The sequence below is a fragment of the Carcharodon carcharias genome, chromosome 2 (genome assembly GCF_017639515.1).
Source record: "Carcharodon carcharias isolate sCarCar2 chromosome 2, sCarCar2.pri, whole genome shotgun sequence".
NCBI classification, from domain to species: Eukaryota; Metazoa; Chordata; class Chondrichthyes; order Lamniformes; family Lamnidae; genus Carcharodon; species Carcharodon carcharias.
The window spans coordinates 202,204,834-202,222,831 of record NC_054468.1 but is presented as its reverse complement, the minus strand read 5'-3'; the positions used below and the strand labels follow the sequence as shown (position 1 = coordinate 202,222,831).

General features: G+C 41.5%; 1 protein-coding gene across 4 annotated transcripts in view; it reads right to left on the bottom strand.

The window, feature by feature from the left end:
* The window catches only part of srbd1 (S1 RNA binding domain 1), a 289,801-nt gene extending 279,859 nt beyond the window's left edge, over nt 1-9,942 (bottom strand). For 2 of the 4 annotated variants that reach the window (XM_041178598.1, XM_041178625.1), the window contains exons 1-3: nt 9,783-9,942; nt 6,858-6,893; nt 1,867-1,937 (exon numbers count right to left, since the gene is read on the bottom strand). In XM_041178598.1, the coding sequence (XP_041034532.1) occupies nt 1,867-1,937 (71 nt within the window). In that variant the 5' untranslated portion in view covers nt 6,858-6,893; nt 9,783-9,942. Of the gene's footprint in view, nt 1-1,866; nt 1,938-6,857; nt 6,894-7,128; nt 7,149-9,782 lie in introns of those variants that run through there. The other 2 variants (XM_041178607.1, XM_041178616.1) reach the window with 2 other exon arrangements.
* Nucleotides 9,943-17,998: the final 8,056 nt, after the last annotated feature.

Genomic DNA, 17,998 nt, shown 5'->3' with positions numbered 1-17,998 from the left:
TTTTTCTTCCTCTTAAGTCTTGTAAAGGGTGCAAAAGAACTATCCTCCCATTAATATTTACATTAATTGCTGGGTTAATTCCATTTGATTCTGCAATTCAATAATTTATCAATCTTTTCTGGCACACTATCATAGTTCTTTGATAGTCAGCAATCTTACTTAATTGTCAGAATGAAGTAAATATCAAAGTAGTTCAAAGAGTTAGGTATTTCTTTCATTGGGGCTCTACAGTAATGGCACTAAATATTCAGTGCCCCACCTTAAGTATTCCCAGACTCTCTAAGCTCACAATCAGACACTGGTCCCAATTTTTCCCAGCCAGGCCCTGGTCTTCAACCACCAGCTGGTCCCAATCCGCCACCCTCAAGTCTCTATAGCTAAGTATCTTGACTCACAATTCATATACATAAACAGAAGACACTCCTGTGCGTTAGTCTGCGTACATATATTATCTATCACTCAGTGCCTAATAGTCTACTGTCTGTGATCAGATGCTTCCCAGTTTGCCCCAAATGCTTCATCCCTGTGCTGACTTCCTCTCCCCCTTCCATATTTGTCACGCTCCATTCCTCATTGCCCACCTTTTCTATAATACACTTATCCAGTACAATTCTTACATTGATGCCCTAGCCCCTCCTGCTGGCATCCCACAGAATCCCTTTCATTCAACTTGGAGCAGGAGTTGAGGTTTTGTGAGCATTGGGAAGAACAGAGTCTTATGAAAGTAGCCCAAGACAATGGGATCCAAACTGGCCTTGTTCAGGACATCAGGTCTCCCAGGGTTCCCACACTTCACTTTACACATCTAAAGTCTATTTGGTACCATCAGGCATCTCTGCCCCTTCTCCCTCTTTCTCCCACACCAACCCTGAGAAAAACTGTCTTCTCCACTGACAGCCTGCTCCTGTCCTTACATTTCAGCTTTAAAATATTTAGTGCATTACTGCTGTTTCTTGAATTATCAGAGAGATTTTAACCTACCCACTCAAATAGGCATGTTGACTTTTTTTCAAAAATGTATAAACATTCCCAAAGGGCCAGGAGGAACAGGACTGCCCTGGGTTCTCCATTCCAGTTCACAAGAACATATTGAAACTGATCCTTGCAAATTGTCTAGTTGCCGGTGACTGTTTCTGTGGTGGCAGCACACTCACCCTAACTGTCTGCCAGCTGCTACTTTCTGCCTGATTCAGGCAGCCAGCTGACTGGCAGCATACAGATGGGAGGCAAGAATTAAAAACTGCCTGGGCCTCATGCTGCCAGGTTTGGCAGGGGGTGGGCAATGATGGTCACCTTGTCAAAGCTCTCTCCCTGCCCAATTCCAGCTCCTAGTTTTGATCTATGAGTTTCTTCAAAATAAAAATCTCAAAAATTCATCACTTATGAAGTTTTCATATAACATAAAAATACTCAAAAAATTTAAACACAAAAATGTTTTTAAAAAAGTAACAATTTTCAACTTAAATAAAGGTGAAAGTGGCCACTGACAGTGGCTTGCCATAACTGATATGAATGGCAACCTATCAGGAAGAGTGCAATAACCCTGAACCTTGTGGACAGGTTCTACTGGGAAACAAGCTGAGACTACAAGAAACATACACAAACAATTTTAGTTTTGTTTTCAAACTGTCAATAAAAAACAGATAATAAAAAAGGAACGTATATTCAGACTGGTGCTGAGCCTATTTTGCAAACACATGCCATTCAATTTTGTGAAGATTACATTTTAAACAAAATAGGGCAAACAATTTGAAGACACAAAATCACAAATGCACAAATATTTATGCTGCAAAGTAACAAAGAACATTCAGTACTTTGAAAACTCAAATGGTTAAAATTTCAACTGTTTTGAAAAACTGCACTTACATATTAAGAAATGAATCATCATCTTCTGAAAATGGTCGTTTTTGACCTGCTAAATTCGTTATTCCCGACATCTGTAAATTAATTTGAATCAATATCATTTTAATTTTGAAAATTAAAGTTAATTCATTAGTAGAACCATGCCTATTGCCTAAATAAACAGAAAAAAGCTAAGTGACGATGCTCTGGCATTAAAGTAGCCTACATGATGGAAGGCTTTGCAATGAAAGTGATCAAGGAAACCTCAGTCACTGACACTGAGCTGAACTTAATGTCCCCAATGCAGGTTCCATCCACCAGCTTCCTTGGGGGATGCCCAGCTGAACTAACTGGCCAGCATCAGGCCTTCCCCGTGATTGGAGACCCTGCCTGCCAAGAGCAGCCAGCCAGAGGCTGGTAACTCTCCACTGCCAGCAACACCACTAAGAGCAGTGGCTGTTGCTGGTCATGCTCCAGGAACTTCACCAGTAATAGCTGCTGGATCTCTGGACTCAGGCGAGTGAGGGCAGGATGGGGTCACAGGAGTGACTTTCATTGGCCCCCTTCCCCTCCCAATGCTGAACCCCTCGATTGGGCACACAGGGATTCCCCTAACAGAGAAATTGTTTCTCTACATCTACCCTATCAAATGCCATTATCATTTTGACCAATCTTCATTAGATCACCCCTCAACATTCTAAAATTAAGGGCATACAAACCAAGTAAATGCAATCTGTTCTTCTAATTAATACTTCAAGCACAGATATCACTCTGGTGAAAGATGCATCTATGCTGTACCTCCTCCAAGACCGATGTACTGTGGTGCACATATAGTGTCCAAAACTGAGTGCAGTGCTCCAAATAAGGTCCAACCAAAGCTTTATACAATTGAAGCATTGCTTCCTAATTACACTCTCCTTCAGTAAAGGCCAACATTTCATTGGGGCTGTTAACTTTTTATACCTCTGCACTAGATTTTAGCAATCTGTATACATGGACTGCTAAATCCCATTGCTCTTCCACTGCTCCATTCCCTTACCATTAAGAAAATATTCTGATTTTTTTCCTGCTCAGATCCAAATTAGATGACCTCACACTTCCTCACATTAAGTAACATCTGCCACAGTTTTGGCTACTCACTTAGTCTATGTTCCTCTGTACCCTCCTGCACCAATCTACACAAGTTATAAAGCCATCTGCATACTTACATATACAGTACAACTCTCTATTGCTTCATTCAGGTCATAAATATATTTGTGGTGGAAAGACAAGGCCCCAGGTCCTTGGAGAGCATCACATGTCACATTCCAGCCCATCAGAGAATATTTCCTTTCTCCCTACTCTATCTCCTACGCTCAAACTTACCAATCCTTATCACAAGGTTATCTCCAATTCCATGCGCTTTCATTTTTGATGATAATCTCTTGTGCAGAACCTAATCAAATGTCTTCCAGATGTCCATATAAAACAACTGCACAATCCCCCATTTATCATGGCAGTGACATATATATAAAAAAAGTCAGACATGACCTGCCCTTCATAAATGCATGAAGAGACTTTAATCACCTCATACTCACCCAAGTTTCTGATAATGGATTCTAGTAACATCTATACAACTGACTAGTCTGTATTTACCTGGTTTCTCTCTCCTTCCCTTCTTAAATAACAGAGTGACATTTGTAATTTTCTAATCTGAAGGCACAATTCCTGAATACAGCACTGTGGAAAACTACCTGCAATTTCCTCCTCTCCACTGAACAATAGTTGCCTCTCCTCATACCAAACTTGTTAGTGACCCTGATTTTTTTTTAAATCCTTATTAATTACTTTACAAATTACCAAATACAATCACAATCAAGATCAAAATATTAAGTACAAAGGTAAATTATCAAACTTTTACCCTGAAACAGAGTACTTAATATTTCAGTGATACATTACAATTTTTCCCTGCAGGTTCCACTTAAGCTATAAGCCACTGAAGAAGAAAGTGAACATACAATCAGAATTTTTTTTTAAATTTACAACATTATGGTTCTTCAGCCAATCTCCATGCAGTAAACTAGATAATCAGTAATAAAAATATGGGGATGAAGTAAAATAGGAACGTAACAATCATATTTTCATCTGTTTGCCAGCACTAAAAACATAGCACAGTATGAGGGCACTTATTTTCAACATTGGGGTGTCGAATAAAAAGAAAACCCATAACTAAAGTAAATAAATACACCAAGTGATATGCTACCAGAACCATATAGTCCAGGATTAATCTTTGCTTAGCAACAAGTTAACTAAGCTCAACCAAGGTAGTAGTGAACTAGAGAAGTGGAACAGATTCATTGGCCTCAACAAGGAGGGCAAAAATCAGCTGCCAGGATATATATCAAAATTTAAGCAGTGGACTGCTGCCCAGTGAATCTGGTGGAACTGAGTGAAGACTGGATGAAGAGTTGACTCAACTGTGATACATCTCATTTTCCCCCTCTTCTGCCCTATTGTCAAATTGCTTGCCACTACTCATCATCTATGCTCAGAATTTAAGGATGGTCAATTGAGTGAGACACCCCATGAGTTAATCACCACCCATGGATAGACATCAAAACATAAGCTATCAGGGTTCACTGGGGAGAAGGGAGGAATAAGGGAGAAATAAAATTCTGACACTTTTAATGCTAGTAATAGATTTACATTACTTTCTTCATCTCTCCGTACAGAAGGAATCCATGCACAAAGACTCTTGGTGTTCCCAAATCAGTTACCTTTATATTGTTGAGTAGATAGCAGAGCACCAAAAATCATAGATAAATATCTACATCGACAACTTTAGTTTCTGACCTAGCTAAGACAAGTCCATACACACCAGAAACACAAGAACAGTCTACTAGTATATGTAAGCAGGCTGAACACTCAACCTACCCACAATCAAAAAAAAAGCACCTGCTAGTATCCAACCATTTATGGAGCCCTCCCGAGGTCCTCAACATCACAGATGCCAGTCTTCAGCCAATTCGATTCACTCCATGTGATATCAAGAAATTGCTAAAGACATTGGATATTGCAAAGGCCCTAACAACATCTCAGCAGTCGTATGAAGACTTGTGCTTCATGACTAGCAGCACCCCTAGCCAGGCTGATCCAGTACAGCTACAAAACTGACATCTACCAGGTAATGTGGAGAATTGCCCAGGGATAAATTATTCACAAAAGGAGGACAATCCAACCTAGCCAATTATTGCCCCATCAGTCTACTCTCAATCATTAGCAAAGTCTTAGAAGCTGTCATCGACACTCCTATCAATGGCACACATACAGCCATAACCTGCTCACTGATGCTCAGTTTCGGACACTCAGCTCTTGACCTCATTACAGCCTTGGTTCAAATATGGAGAGCTAAATTCAATAGGTGAGGTGAGAGTGACTGCCTTCCACATTAGGCATGGCATCAAGAGGCCCCCGCAAAACTGAGACAATGGGAATTGGGGAAAATATTCCACTGCTTGGAAGCCATACCTAGCACAAAAGGAAGATGGTTGTGATTATAGGAGGCTAATCAGCTCAACCACAGGGCATTGCTGCAAGAGTTCTTCAGGGTGATATCCTAGGCCTAAACATCTTCAGCTGCTTCATCAACGACCTTTTCTCCAAAGGTCAGAAGTGGAGATGCTCACTGATGATTGCAGAGTGTTCTATACCATTTGCAATTCCTTAGATAGTGAAACAATCAGTATTCGTATGCAGCAAGGTCAGGACAACATTCAGGCTTCAACTGTTAAAGGACAAGTAACATAAACATCACACAAATGTCAGGCAAAGGCCATCACAACAGGGAAGGATCTAACATTTCCCCTCAACATCCAACGGCTTATCATCATGAATTCCATCAACATCCGGGGCAGGTGGGAGGGTGGCGGTGTTATCACTGACCATAAACCTAACTGCAGCAGCCATAATGTGGCTACAATAACAGGTCGGAGGCTGGTAATTCTGCAGCAAATTAGTGACCTCCTGATTCCTCAAAACCTGTCCACCATCTACAAGATCCAATGTGATGGAATACTCTCCATTTGCCAGAATGAGTGCAGCTCCTACAACACTCAAGAAGCTTGACATCATCCACGGGAAAGCAGCCCACTTCATCGGCATCTCATCCACCACTGGCACACATTAACAGCGGTGTGTACCATCCACAAGCTGCTCTGCAGCAACTCACCAAGCCTCCTTCGAAAGCAGCTTCAAAACCCATCACTTCTACCATATAGAAGGACAAGGGCAGCAGATGTATGGGAACACCACCACCAGCAAGTTGCCCTCCAAGCCACACATCATTCTGACTTGGAACTATATCCTCGTTCTTTCGTTGTTGCCAAGTCAAAAACGTGGAATTCTCTTCCTAACAGCGCTCCTCATGTACCTACATCAGATCTTCTATAGCAACTCAAGAAGGTGGCTCACCATCACCTTCGCGTGCAATTGGGGACAGGCAAAAAATTTACTAGCAACATTCATATCTCATGAAAGAATATCTTTAAAAATGATGCCATTCATGAGGAACGGGATGGTGTTTCCCACTGCTGGAATCAGTAACAATGCCTCACCGTACCTCAGTGTTACCACCAAAATCAAGGAGCTGCATAAAATAAGATAATAAATATTCAAGCCATTTCATCAGTAGCTAAGAGTTTAATAGTAAGCAATGCTCATGCACATGAATTAATTTGTAATTATAACATTCTGTGCAGATTCTTCCATCTTTTACCAGCATGTTCCATGCTGCCATTGCAGAGATGTGATGGTTGCACATTGTTACCTAAACTGAATGGCAAACATTGTCATATATTGCCTATAAACCTTAGGATCTTTTATTTTTGTAGATAAATAAATACTGTAAAACTGTTTCCATTTATGAATCTTATTTGTATTCAACTTTTGGTTTGGCACAATGGACTTGCATATCAACAGGTTTAACTTAATTTGCATTACTTAAATCCTTAAATATGTCTAAAATGTCATGTACTTACCACTGTTAAACACTTGAATTCAATGTATTTCACCACCTTCAATAAGGAGAAAAAAAAACAGTTAAACATATGCAGAAGTAATCTAGAATAATCTTGAACACTATTGAAATGTTACAGTTGTGTTTCTGGGTTTTACATTAGATATTACGAATCGGTTTCAGTTTCACTAACCACTCCTTTAGGCCAACATTGAGTGTCTTACTGTACAGCATTTGTCTTTAACTTCCCAATAGCTGGGTAACAATAGCAAAAATTAAACAGGAAGTCATACCAATGTGCGCCATCTGACTGTAATTTACAATGTGCCAGGGAGGCAACAGCCGAATCCTTCCTGCAACCAACGTCCAATCCTTCTTCATGAAAAACATGTTGAATGCTTATGTCACTGTCCTTTCAGGAGCAGCATCTGCCAATCAGTAGCCTGCAGTGTAATGCTGGATGCAGTTAATGAAGGAGGCATTGTTTCCGAAGTCAACAAGTGCATCACTCCATTACAAGCCTCTATGCATGTTGCAACTCAACTCAACTTCATTTTGACAGAACTCAACTTCAGAGATTAGGGAGACTGCCTCCTTGCAGATTGACCAGGATCAAGTGCCCATCTCTGTGGCAGACAAAGGAGCACACTCCCCAGAGATATGTCTCAATCAACTGAAGGAGAGGACACAAATCTAGGTTCTTCTTCACAAAGGACATGCAGCAACAAAAAGATAGTAGGATTCCTGAAAGTTCAAGGCCTCATTATGCCACCCATGTGGCTATACAAACTCCTTCCAACAATGGAATGACATTCAGAAACAAAAACTAAATCACATGGTCGTCTGTGACCGTCACTCCACCATGTCAGGTGCCCTGAAAACAGTATTATTAATTCATCTTCCATCAGTCAAACAGTCCCACCATTATTTCAAGTCTGCTCCAACTTGGATGGATAGATTTTGACACCAGTGCAAAATCCCAAAACAATAGTGAAATGAAAATATAGAGAACTAATATTCAGTTTCAACTCAGGCAAAAAACTGGCATTTGCTGACAGGCTGACCATCATACATTCCACCCAATAATGCCCAAGGAGATGTGCCACATTTCATGGGTGACTGCAAGTTAGCCTTACAGTCAAAGGTCATTACACAGATGCAAGTTTCAGGGTCCTCAATATGAGCCATCATAAATAGACTTGCATTTAAATAGCACTTTTCACAACCTAAGGACATTCAAAAGCAATTTACAGCTGTTGTCACAATTGTAGGAAACGGGGCAGTCAATTTGCACACAGCAATGGGATAATGGCCAGAGGTCTGTTTCACTGGTGTTAATCAATTCATACATGTTGGCCAGGACACCAGGGATAACTGCCTTGGCTCTCTTTTGAGCTAGTACCAGATGAGGCCTCAGGTTAACATGCCACATAGACATCACTCCTGATGGTTCAACACTCCCTCAGTACTGCACTGGCATGCACACCATGCTGAGTTCTTTGACACCACGAAAGAAGGCAATGAATTGTTGATCTTCACCAAGCAATATTAAGTCATGTGCCATTTTAAGGCAGCACTTGTATATCTATACTTGTGTTTTCCCTGCTGATATACCCATAATAGAAAATCAGGAACTTTTTGTCATATAACTTTTGCGAACCTGCAATTGTGGCTTTCAACTCTTACATTTTTACACCTCAAATTCATGCACAATAGTATAAGAACGTACGACTCTAGTTCTATCCAAGCTTTCCAAGTGATGCAATTGATTGACAACAACCCAGTAAAACAAAAGCTGCTTCTTTTAGTGAAATGCTGACAAGTGAATATATATTTACAACAACTTGGACTAATATATTCCTTTAACATAATAAAACATTCCAGGCACTTCACAAAAGCACAAAAAATAGGTTTTTAAAAGCATCTTAAAAAGAGGAGAGGCAGAGAGTTGGGAGGGTTTAGAAAGGGAATTCCAGAGCCTTGGCAGCTGAAGGTATGGCCACCGATGGTGAAGCAATTGAAATCACAGATACTCCAGAGGCAAGTATTAGAGGAGGACATATCTCAGAGCATCATGAGGCTGGAGATTACAGAGATAGGGAGAGGCGAGACCATGGACGGATTTGCAAACATGGATGAGAATTTTAAAATCAAGACACTGCTTAACCTGAAACCTATGTAGGTCAGCAAGGACAGGAGTGATGGGTGAACAGGAACTTGGTGTGAGTTAGGACAGAGGTTTGGATGACCTCAAGTTTACAGAGGCCAACCAAAAGTACACTGGAATAATCTGATATAAAGATAACAAAGACATGGATGTGGGCTTCAGCAGGAGATAAACCGAGGTAGGGTCAGAGTCGAGCAACGTTATAGAGTTGGAGACAGGGAGTCTTAATAATGGTGTGGATAAGTCATCAGAAGAACACCTCAGGGTCAAATATGACACCAAAGTTGTGATCAGTCTGGTTCAAATTCAGCATTTACCAGGGAAAGGGATTGCTCTTGAACACAGTTTGCAACGGAACTGAAGAAAATGGCTTTGATCATCCTAGTATTTAAGTGGAGGAAATTTCTACTCATTTAGGACTGGATGTCAAACAAGTACCATGGCAATTCAGAGAGAAGGGATTGAGAGAGATAGATGGTGAGGTACAGCTGGGTGTTGTAGCATACATGTGGGAACTGAGGCTGTGTTTCTCAGATTATATTGCCAAGGAACAGCATGTCGGTGGCACCAAGGGACGTAAGGATCAATCCTTGGGGACGCCACAGGTAACAGTGCAAAAGCAAGTGATCTGGCGACAAATATGAGAAATACAAGTTTCTGTCGATATATACTTCAGGGAAGGCGGGGGTAAGGAATATAAAACCACATCCACAGACTATATCTCTCCATATCAGATACTATGGAGACACTGAAGGGGAAACCAGCGCGTTATAAATTTACCGGGGATTTTTTCCCACAAGGTCTCAATGTCTCCGGGGCGCTGCTCTGTCGGGGATGCCACCCTACCCTCAGTGTCTCTCTGTCGGAGTGCCGCTGTCCCAGGGTGTTTTGCTTTCCCTCTCGCGCCACCTTTAGAAACCCCTCGCGCCACGCCACCGGCTCTTGTGACGTTACTTCCGTCGTCTGGAGTACCTCACCACCATTCAAAACTAAGAGGTGTTTCTTACCCCTTATTATGAAAAACTTTAATTTCCTGAAAGAATAATTACACATGCTCTCACTTACGGAAATACGGAAAACATCGTTAATTTTTCATTTTCCGGCTTTACCGGAGGCTTGAACAGAAGTTCATCTTGAGCGTCCCTAAAATAAATATAAAAGATGATTATTCCCCCTTTCCCTATTCTACGTGGTCTATTCCATTGACGCGGCCCTGGGAAGTGCGCAGTCGCAGTGGGTGCTTCCTCTGATTGTGGTGCTTGGCTGGAGTTAGTTAAGAGTTTTATTGGACTGGAAATGTTAACTCTGTTTCTCTCTCCACGGATGCTGCCAGAGCTGCTGAGTTTTTTTTTCCAAAATTTTCTGGTTTTATTTCAGATTTCCAGCATCTCTAGTGTTTTGTTTTTATTTATCTTAGAACATAAGAACTAGGAGCAGGAGTATGCAATTCAGTCCCCACCATGCAATACGATCATGCTTGATCTCATTTCGGCCTCAACTTCAATTTCCCGCCCTCTCCCCATAACTTTTCAATCTGTTACTAATTAAAAATCTATCACCTCCTTAAATTTATTCAGCGTCCCGGCATCCACTGCACTCTGAGGTAGTGAATTCCACAGATTCACGACCCTTTGAGAAAAGTAATTCCTCCTCATCTCCGATTTAAATCTACCACCCCTTAGCCTAAAACTGTGGCCTCTCATTCTATAATGCCCCACAAGGGGAAGTATCCACTCCACGTTTACTTTGTCTATCCCCTTTAGCATCTTATGTGCCTCAATTAGATCTCTCATCCTTCTAAACTCTAGCGAGTATAGGCCTAAACTGCTCAATCTCTCCTCATAAGACAAACCCCGCATCTCTGGAGTTAATCTAGTGAACCTCCTCTGAACCACCTCCAATGTAACTACATCCATCCTCAAGTAAGGGGACCGAAACTGTGCATAGTACTCCAGGTGTGGTCTCACCAATGCCTTGTACAGTTGCAACAACGCTTCCCTATTTTTACTTATTCCTTAATAAATGCCAAAATTCCATTTGCCTTCCTTTTTACCTGCTGTATCTGCATAGTAGCTTTCAGCGATTCATGCATGAGGACACCCAGATCCCACTACACTGAAACATTCTGAAGTTTCTCTCTCTCCATTTAAATAATAAGTCGCCTTTTTATCCTTCCGACCAAAATGGATAACCTCATACTTATCCATGTTAAACTCCATCTGCCATATTTTGGCCCATTCACCTAAGCTGTCCATACCATTTGTAAATTTCTTATTTCTTCATTGCAATTTACTTTCCCACCCATTTTGGTGTCATCTGCAAATTTAGCTATTGTACCTTCTATCCCCAGATCCAAGTCATTAATATAAATTGTAAATAATTCAGGCCCAAGGACCGAACCCTGTGGCACCCCACTAGTTACAGCTTGCCATTCAGAAAAAGACCCATTTATCCCAACTCTTTGCTTTCTGTTGGTTAGCCAATCTTCTATCCAAGCTAATATATTACCCCTAACTCCGTGTGATCTTATTTTGTGTATTAATCTTTTGTGCGGCACCTTATGAAAGGCCTTCTGGAAGTTCAGATATACTATATCTACAGTATCCCCTTTATCCACTTTGCTTGTCACATCTTCAAAGAACTCTCGCAAATTAGTCAAACACTACTTACTCTTCATAAAACCACACTGACTTTGATGGATTGCATTTTGACTTTCCAAATGCCCCATGACAACTTCCTTAATAATGAATTCCAACAATTTCCCAACGACAGATGTTAAACTAACTATAGTTTCCTATTTTCTGCCTCCCCGTCTTTTTGAATAAGGGTGTTATATTAGCATTTTTCCAATCCACTGGAACCTTTCCAGAATCCAAGGAATTTTGGAATATTATAGCCAATGCATACACCATCTCTGCTGCCACTTCCTTTAAGACCCTGGGATGTGGGCCATCAGGTCCTGGGAACTTGTCACCCTTTAGTCCCAATAGTTTGTTCAGTACTTTTTCTCTAGTGATGGTGATTGTTCTAAGTTCCTCCTTCTCTATACCCTCTGCACTACCTGTTCCTATTAGGGTGCTAATAGTGTTCTCCACTGTGAAAACTGAGGCAAAATATTGATTAAGTGTCTCTGCCATTTCTGCGTTCCCCACTATTAACTCCCCAGCCTCATCCTCCAAGGGACCAACATTCACTTTAGCTACTCTCTTTCCTTTTATATGCTTGTAGAAGCTTTTGCTTTCAGTTTTTACATTTTGCGCTAGTTTTCTTTCATAATTTACCTTTGTTCTTTTTATCATGTTTTTTAGTAACCTTTTGCTGATCTTTAAAAGTTTCCCAATCTTCCAGCCTGCCATTGACCTTTGCAATTTGATATGCCTTAGTTTTTGCCTTTATGTTATCTTCAACTTCCTTGCTTAGCCATGGATGCTTTTTCCCCCTGTTACCATCTTTCTTCCTCTTAGAAATATATTTTACTTGGGAGGAATTGAATACCTCCTTAAATATCTGTCACTACTCATCAACTGTCCTACCTTGTAGTCTTTCTGCCCAGTCCACTAGGGTCAAATCTGCCCTCATGCCCATGTAGTTACCTTTGTTTAACTCCAGAACACTAGTGTGGGACTCAAGTTTCTTGCTCTCAAACTGAACTTGAAATTCTAGCATGCTATAATCACTCTTCCCTGGAGGACCCTTTACTAATAATTAACCCATCTCATTACACAAAACCAAATCCAGAATAGCCGGCTCCCTGGTTGGTTCCACAGTATATTGCTCCAAGAAACAATCTCTAATACATTCTATGAACTCTCCCTCGAGGCTATCCTTGCCAATTTGATTAGTCCAGTCTATATGCATATTAAAATCACACATGATTATTGCCATGCCTTTCTTACATGCTCCCAGTATTTCCTGGTTTATACTGTGCCCTACTGCTGAACTACTGTTTGGGGACCTATAGATTACTCCCACCAGGGACTTCTTTCCTTTGAAAAACTCAGCAGGTCTGGCAGCATCGGCGGAGAAAAGTACAGTTGACATTTCGAGTCCTCATGACCCTTCAACAGAACTAAGTAAAAATAGGAGAGGGGTGAAATATAAGCTGGTTTAAGCGGGGGTGGGGGGGGGGGGGTAGAGAGAAGGTGCAGGGTGGCTGTTGGGACAAGCAAGCAGTGATAGAAGGAGATAACCAAAAGATGTCACAGACAAAAAAACAAAGAAATATTGAAGCTGCTGATATTATCTAAAAGAATGTGCTAATTAAGAATGGATAGCAGGACAAGCAAGGTAGTTCTGGTGGGGGTGGGGTGAAAAAAGACTAAAAGGGCATAAAAGGTATAGGTAAGTGATCAGTGGAATACATTAAAAATAATGGAAATAGGTGGGAAACAAATCCATATAAATTATTGGAAAAAACAAGGAGGAGGGGGAAGAAATGGAAACGGGGTGGGAATGGAGGAGGGAGTTTAAGATCTAAAATTGTTGAACTCAATATTCAGTCCGGAAGGCTGTAAAGTGCCTAGTCAGAAGATGAGCTGCTGTTCCTCTAGTTTGCGTTGAGTTTCACTGGAACAATGCAGCAAGCCAAGGACAGACATGTGGGCAAAAGAGCAGGGTGGAGTGTTAAAATGGCAAGCGACAGGGAGGTCTGGGTTATGCGCTTCAATCTGTCCACAATCATAACCCAGACCTCCCTGTCGCTTGCCATTTTAACACTCCACCCTGCTCTCCTGCCCACATGTCTGTCCTTGGCTAGCTGCATTGTTCCAGTGAAGCTCAACGCAAACTGGAGGAACAGCACCTCATCTTCTGACTAGGCACTTTACAGCCTTCCGGACTGAATATTGAGTTCAACAATTTTAGATCTTAAACTCCCTCCTCCATCCCCACCCCATTTCCGGTTCTTCCCCCTCCTCCTTGTATTTTCCAATAATTTATATAGATTTTTCTTTTCCTAGCTATTTCCATTATCTTTATTGTATTCCACCGATCATTTATCTATACTTTTATGCCCTTTTAGTCTTTTTTCACCGCACCCCCACTAGAGCTACCTTGCTTGTCCTGCTATCCATTCTTAATTAGCACATTCTTTTAGATAATATCACCACCTTCAACACCTCTTTGTTCTTTTGTCTGTGACATCTTTTGGTTATCTCCTATCGCTGCTTGCTTGTCCCAACAACCACCTCCCCACCTTCTCTGTCCCACCTCCTCCTCCTCCCCTTAAACCAGCTTATATGTCACTCCTCTCCTATTTTTACTTAGTTCTGTTGAAGGGTCATGAGGACTCGAAACGGCAACTGTACCCTTCTCTGCCAATGCTGCCAGACCTGCTGAGTTTTTCCAGGTATTTTTTATTTTTTGTTCTGGATTTCCAGCATCCGCAGTTTTTTTTGTTTTTACTTCTTTCCCTTGCTATTTCTTATTTCTACCCAGACTGACTTTACATCTTGCTCTCCGGTGCCTATATCATTCCTCACTATAGCATTGATCTCATCCTTTACTAACAAAGCTACACCACCTCCTTTTCCTTCCTGCTAACCCTTCCGAAATGCTGAGTATCCTTGGATATTCAACTTCCAAACCTGTTCTCCATGTAACCACGCCTCAGTAATCGCCACCAAATCATATCTATTTATCTCTATTTGCACTGTTAACTCATCAGTTTTATTCCGAATGCTACACGCATTCAGATACAAAGCCTTTAAGCTTGCCCTATTTTCAATTTTCCCTACTCTTATATGATTCTTTGGTGCAATATGGCGCTCACACACTTTGTCCCTTCCTTTCACTTTTTGGTAACAATCAGCCTTGTCACTAACCTGCACTCTTACCCTCTCCTTAAACTTGGATCTTTTATATGTCCATGCAACTGAACCCTCTGCCCCACTAATTAGTTTAAAGCCCTATCTACAACCCTAGGTATGCGATTTGCCAGGACACTGGTCCCAGCAAGATTCAAGTGGAGCTCGTCCGAATGAAATAATTCCCTCTTTCCCCAGCACTGGTGCCAATGTCTCATGAATTCAAACCCATTTCTCCCACACCAATCTTTGAGTCACGCATTTACCTCTTTAGTCTTATTGACCTTGTGCCAATTAGCTCGTGGCTCAGGTAGTAATCCGGAGATTATTATCTTTTTGGTTCTGCTTTTTAATTTAACCCCTAGCTGCTCGTATTCCCTCAGCAGAACCTCTTTCCTTGTTCTACCTATATTGTTGGCACCTACGTGGACCATGACAACTGGATCTTTCCCCTCCCACTCCAAGTTCCTCTGCAACCCAGATGAGATATCCTTAACCCTGGTACCAAGTAAGCCACACAGCCTTCGGGACTCTCAATCCTGGCTACAGAAAACAGTATCTATTCCCCTAACTATACTATTCTCGATTACAACTACATTTCTCTTTTCTGCCCCCACTTGAATGGTTCCCTGTACCACGGTGTTATGGTCAGTTTGCTCATCCTCCCTACAGTCCCCACTCTCGTCCACACAGGGAGCAAGGATGTTAGATAAGGGCAAAGGCTGAGGCTCCTGAGTGCTACTTCCTGGATCCCTCTACCTGCCTCTCTCATAGTCACACCCTCCTGTCCCTGACCACTGACTGAATTTAAGGTAGTTAATTTAAGGGGTGTGAATGGCTCCTGAAACACAGCGTCCAGGTAACACTTCCCCTCCCTGATGTGTCGCAGTGTCCGAAACTCACACTCCAGCTCATCAACTCTGAGCTGGAGTTCCTCAAGCAACCAACATTTGCTACAGATGTCACTAGGAACCACAATGGGATCCACCAACTTCCACATCATGCAGCTCCAACACATCACCTGGCCCTGCATCTCTATTTTATTTAATTAGTTTTTCAATTTATTTTTAAATTTCCTACTGGTCTTTAGTTTATCAATCTAAAATATTTCTCCTATTTACCTTTAATCTGAAAGCAAGTTAGAATAGGGATTCAAAATACACTTTTTAAAATCAACTGGAACTCGCTCTCTCTGCTGAGTTGAAGCTGAAGTGTTCGGTCTCCAATCCTGGGCCCCTTTAATCATTGGTTTAATTATTTAATTTAATTTAATTTAATTAATCACCTTTAATTTTCTTCATTGGTGTCAGGAGCCCCTATCGCCCATGTGCTCTGCTGACCCACAGCTACTCTGGGTTAAACATCACTAGATTATAAAATCCATATCTTTGTTTTCAAATTTCTCCATGGCCTCACCCCTCCCTATCTATGTAATCTCCTCCAACCCCACAACTCCCTGAGATACCTGCGCTCCTCTAACTCTGGCCACCTGAGCATCCCTGATTTTAAGTGCTCCACCATTGGTGGCCGGGCCTTCAGCTGCCAAGGCCCTAAGCCCTAGAATTCCCCATCTAAATCTCTCCACCTTGCTTGATTTCTTTTCATTCTTTAAGACACACCTTAAGACCTTCTTCTTTGACCAAGCTTCTGCTCATCTGATCTAATATCTCCTTATTTAACGCGGTATCATTTATTTTTTTTAATGCTCCTTTGAAGCACCTTGAGATAACATGTTAATGGCACTTTATAAATATAAGTTATTGATGGGGTGATGTGCATACATATTGGAGATGAAGATATTGTTATAACATGCTGCTTTTTTTCAGTGATCACAGGAGAGGGAGTGGCAGTTGAAGTTACCATGGTGAATTGTTCAGTGCATCCTGTGGGCCACAAGCACTGACCACTGTGCACTAGTGATGATGGAGATGGATATTGAATCTGATGGCAGGTGCAAATCAAGCAAACCTTTTTTTCTGGCTAGTAGGAAACATCTTTTACATCCAGCTGAGAGGTCAGATGAGGTGTCAGGTTAACATAGAACAAAGAAAGCACTTGGATGGTTCAGCACTGCCATAATACTGCACTGCAATGCAAACCATGCAGAGTTCTTTGCACACTATCAAATGAACCTTATACCAACCCAGGTGAATGATGGATATTCTATTATATACCTGAATTGAGCCTAGTAGATGATGGATAGGTAAATTGGTGAGTCAATCATCACAGAGTGCCCAACTACTGACCTGCATGTGTAGCCATGTTGATATCATTGATCCAATTAAACCTTTAACCTTTTCATGATGTTGATAGTTGGAGGCTCAATGATTGTGGTGCCAGGGAAATTCAAGGGTACATAACTGAGCTTTTAATTTTTTTGGGATACCTGGCATTGAAATTGTGTGACTGTTGCTTGTCACTACTCAGCCCAAGGCAAGGTGTTTTCTTGGTCCTGTTGGAGGGTCCTATGGTCTGCTTAATTTTTGAAGGAACAGTGAATGCAGATGATATTGAAATATTTAGTGAACACCCTCATTGCTCACCTTATAATGGAAGAAAAATCATTAATGAAGCAACTGAAGATAAGGATGCTTCCCTGGGGCTTTGGGACTGGCATTGACAACACTCAAGAAGCTTGACAATAACCAGAACTGAGCAGTTTACTGGTGCCCCTGCCAGTATCCACCACTTCCATTGTGGCTATAGTAAGTATAGTTCACGGATACAATACAGCAACTCACCAAGGTTATCTCAACAGCACTTGCTTCTCCTGTGACCTCTACCACCATCAAAAGCAGGAGTAGCAATGATATGAGAAACGAACCATCCTAAGCTGGACATTCATCACCATTCCTTCACTTACACAGGGTCAGTATCCAGGAATTCGCCTTCACAATGGAGCCACCATCACCACAAAGACTGTAGCAGTTCAAAGGGAAAGCCTAATGTACCTTGGACCACCTAGCAATAGTCAATAACTTCGGCCTTAACAACATCACCTACATCCCAAAAACAATTTTTTTCAAAGCTGGATCGGAGGAAGTACATGAAACACAGAATAAATGTTTGCACAATCATGTGGGAGGCAGTAAATGCACAAGTGTTCAATATACTGTGCTTGTATGGGAAAGGGTTGTGGAAAGGGTAATTGGAAATTGGAGTGATGGAAAAGTTAACAAGGGTACCCCAGGT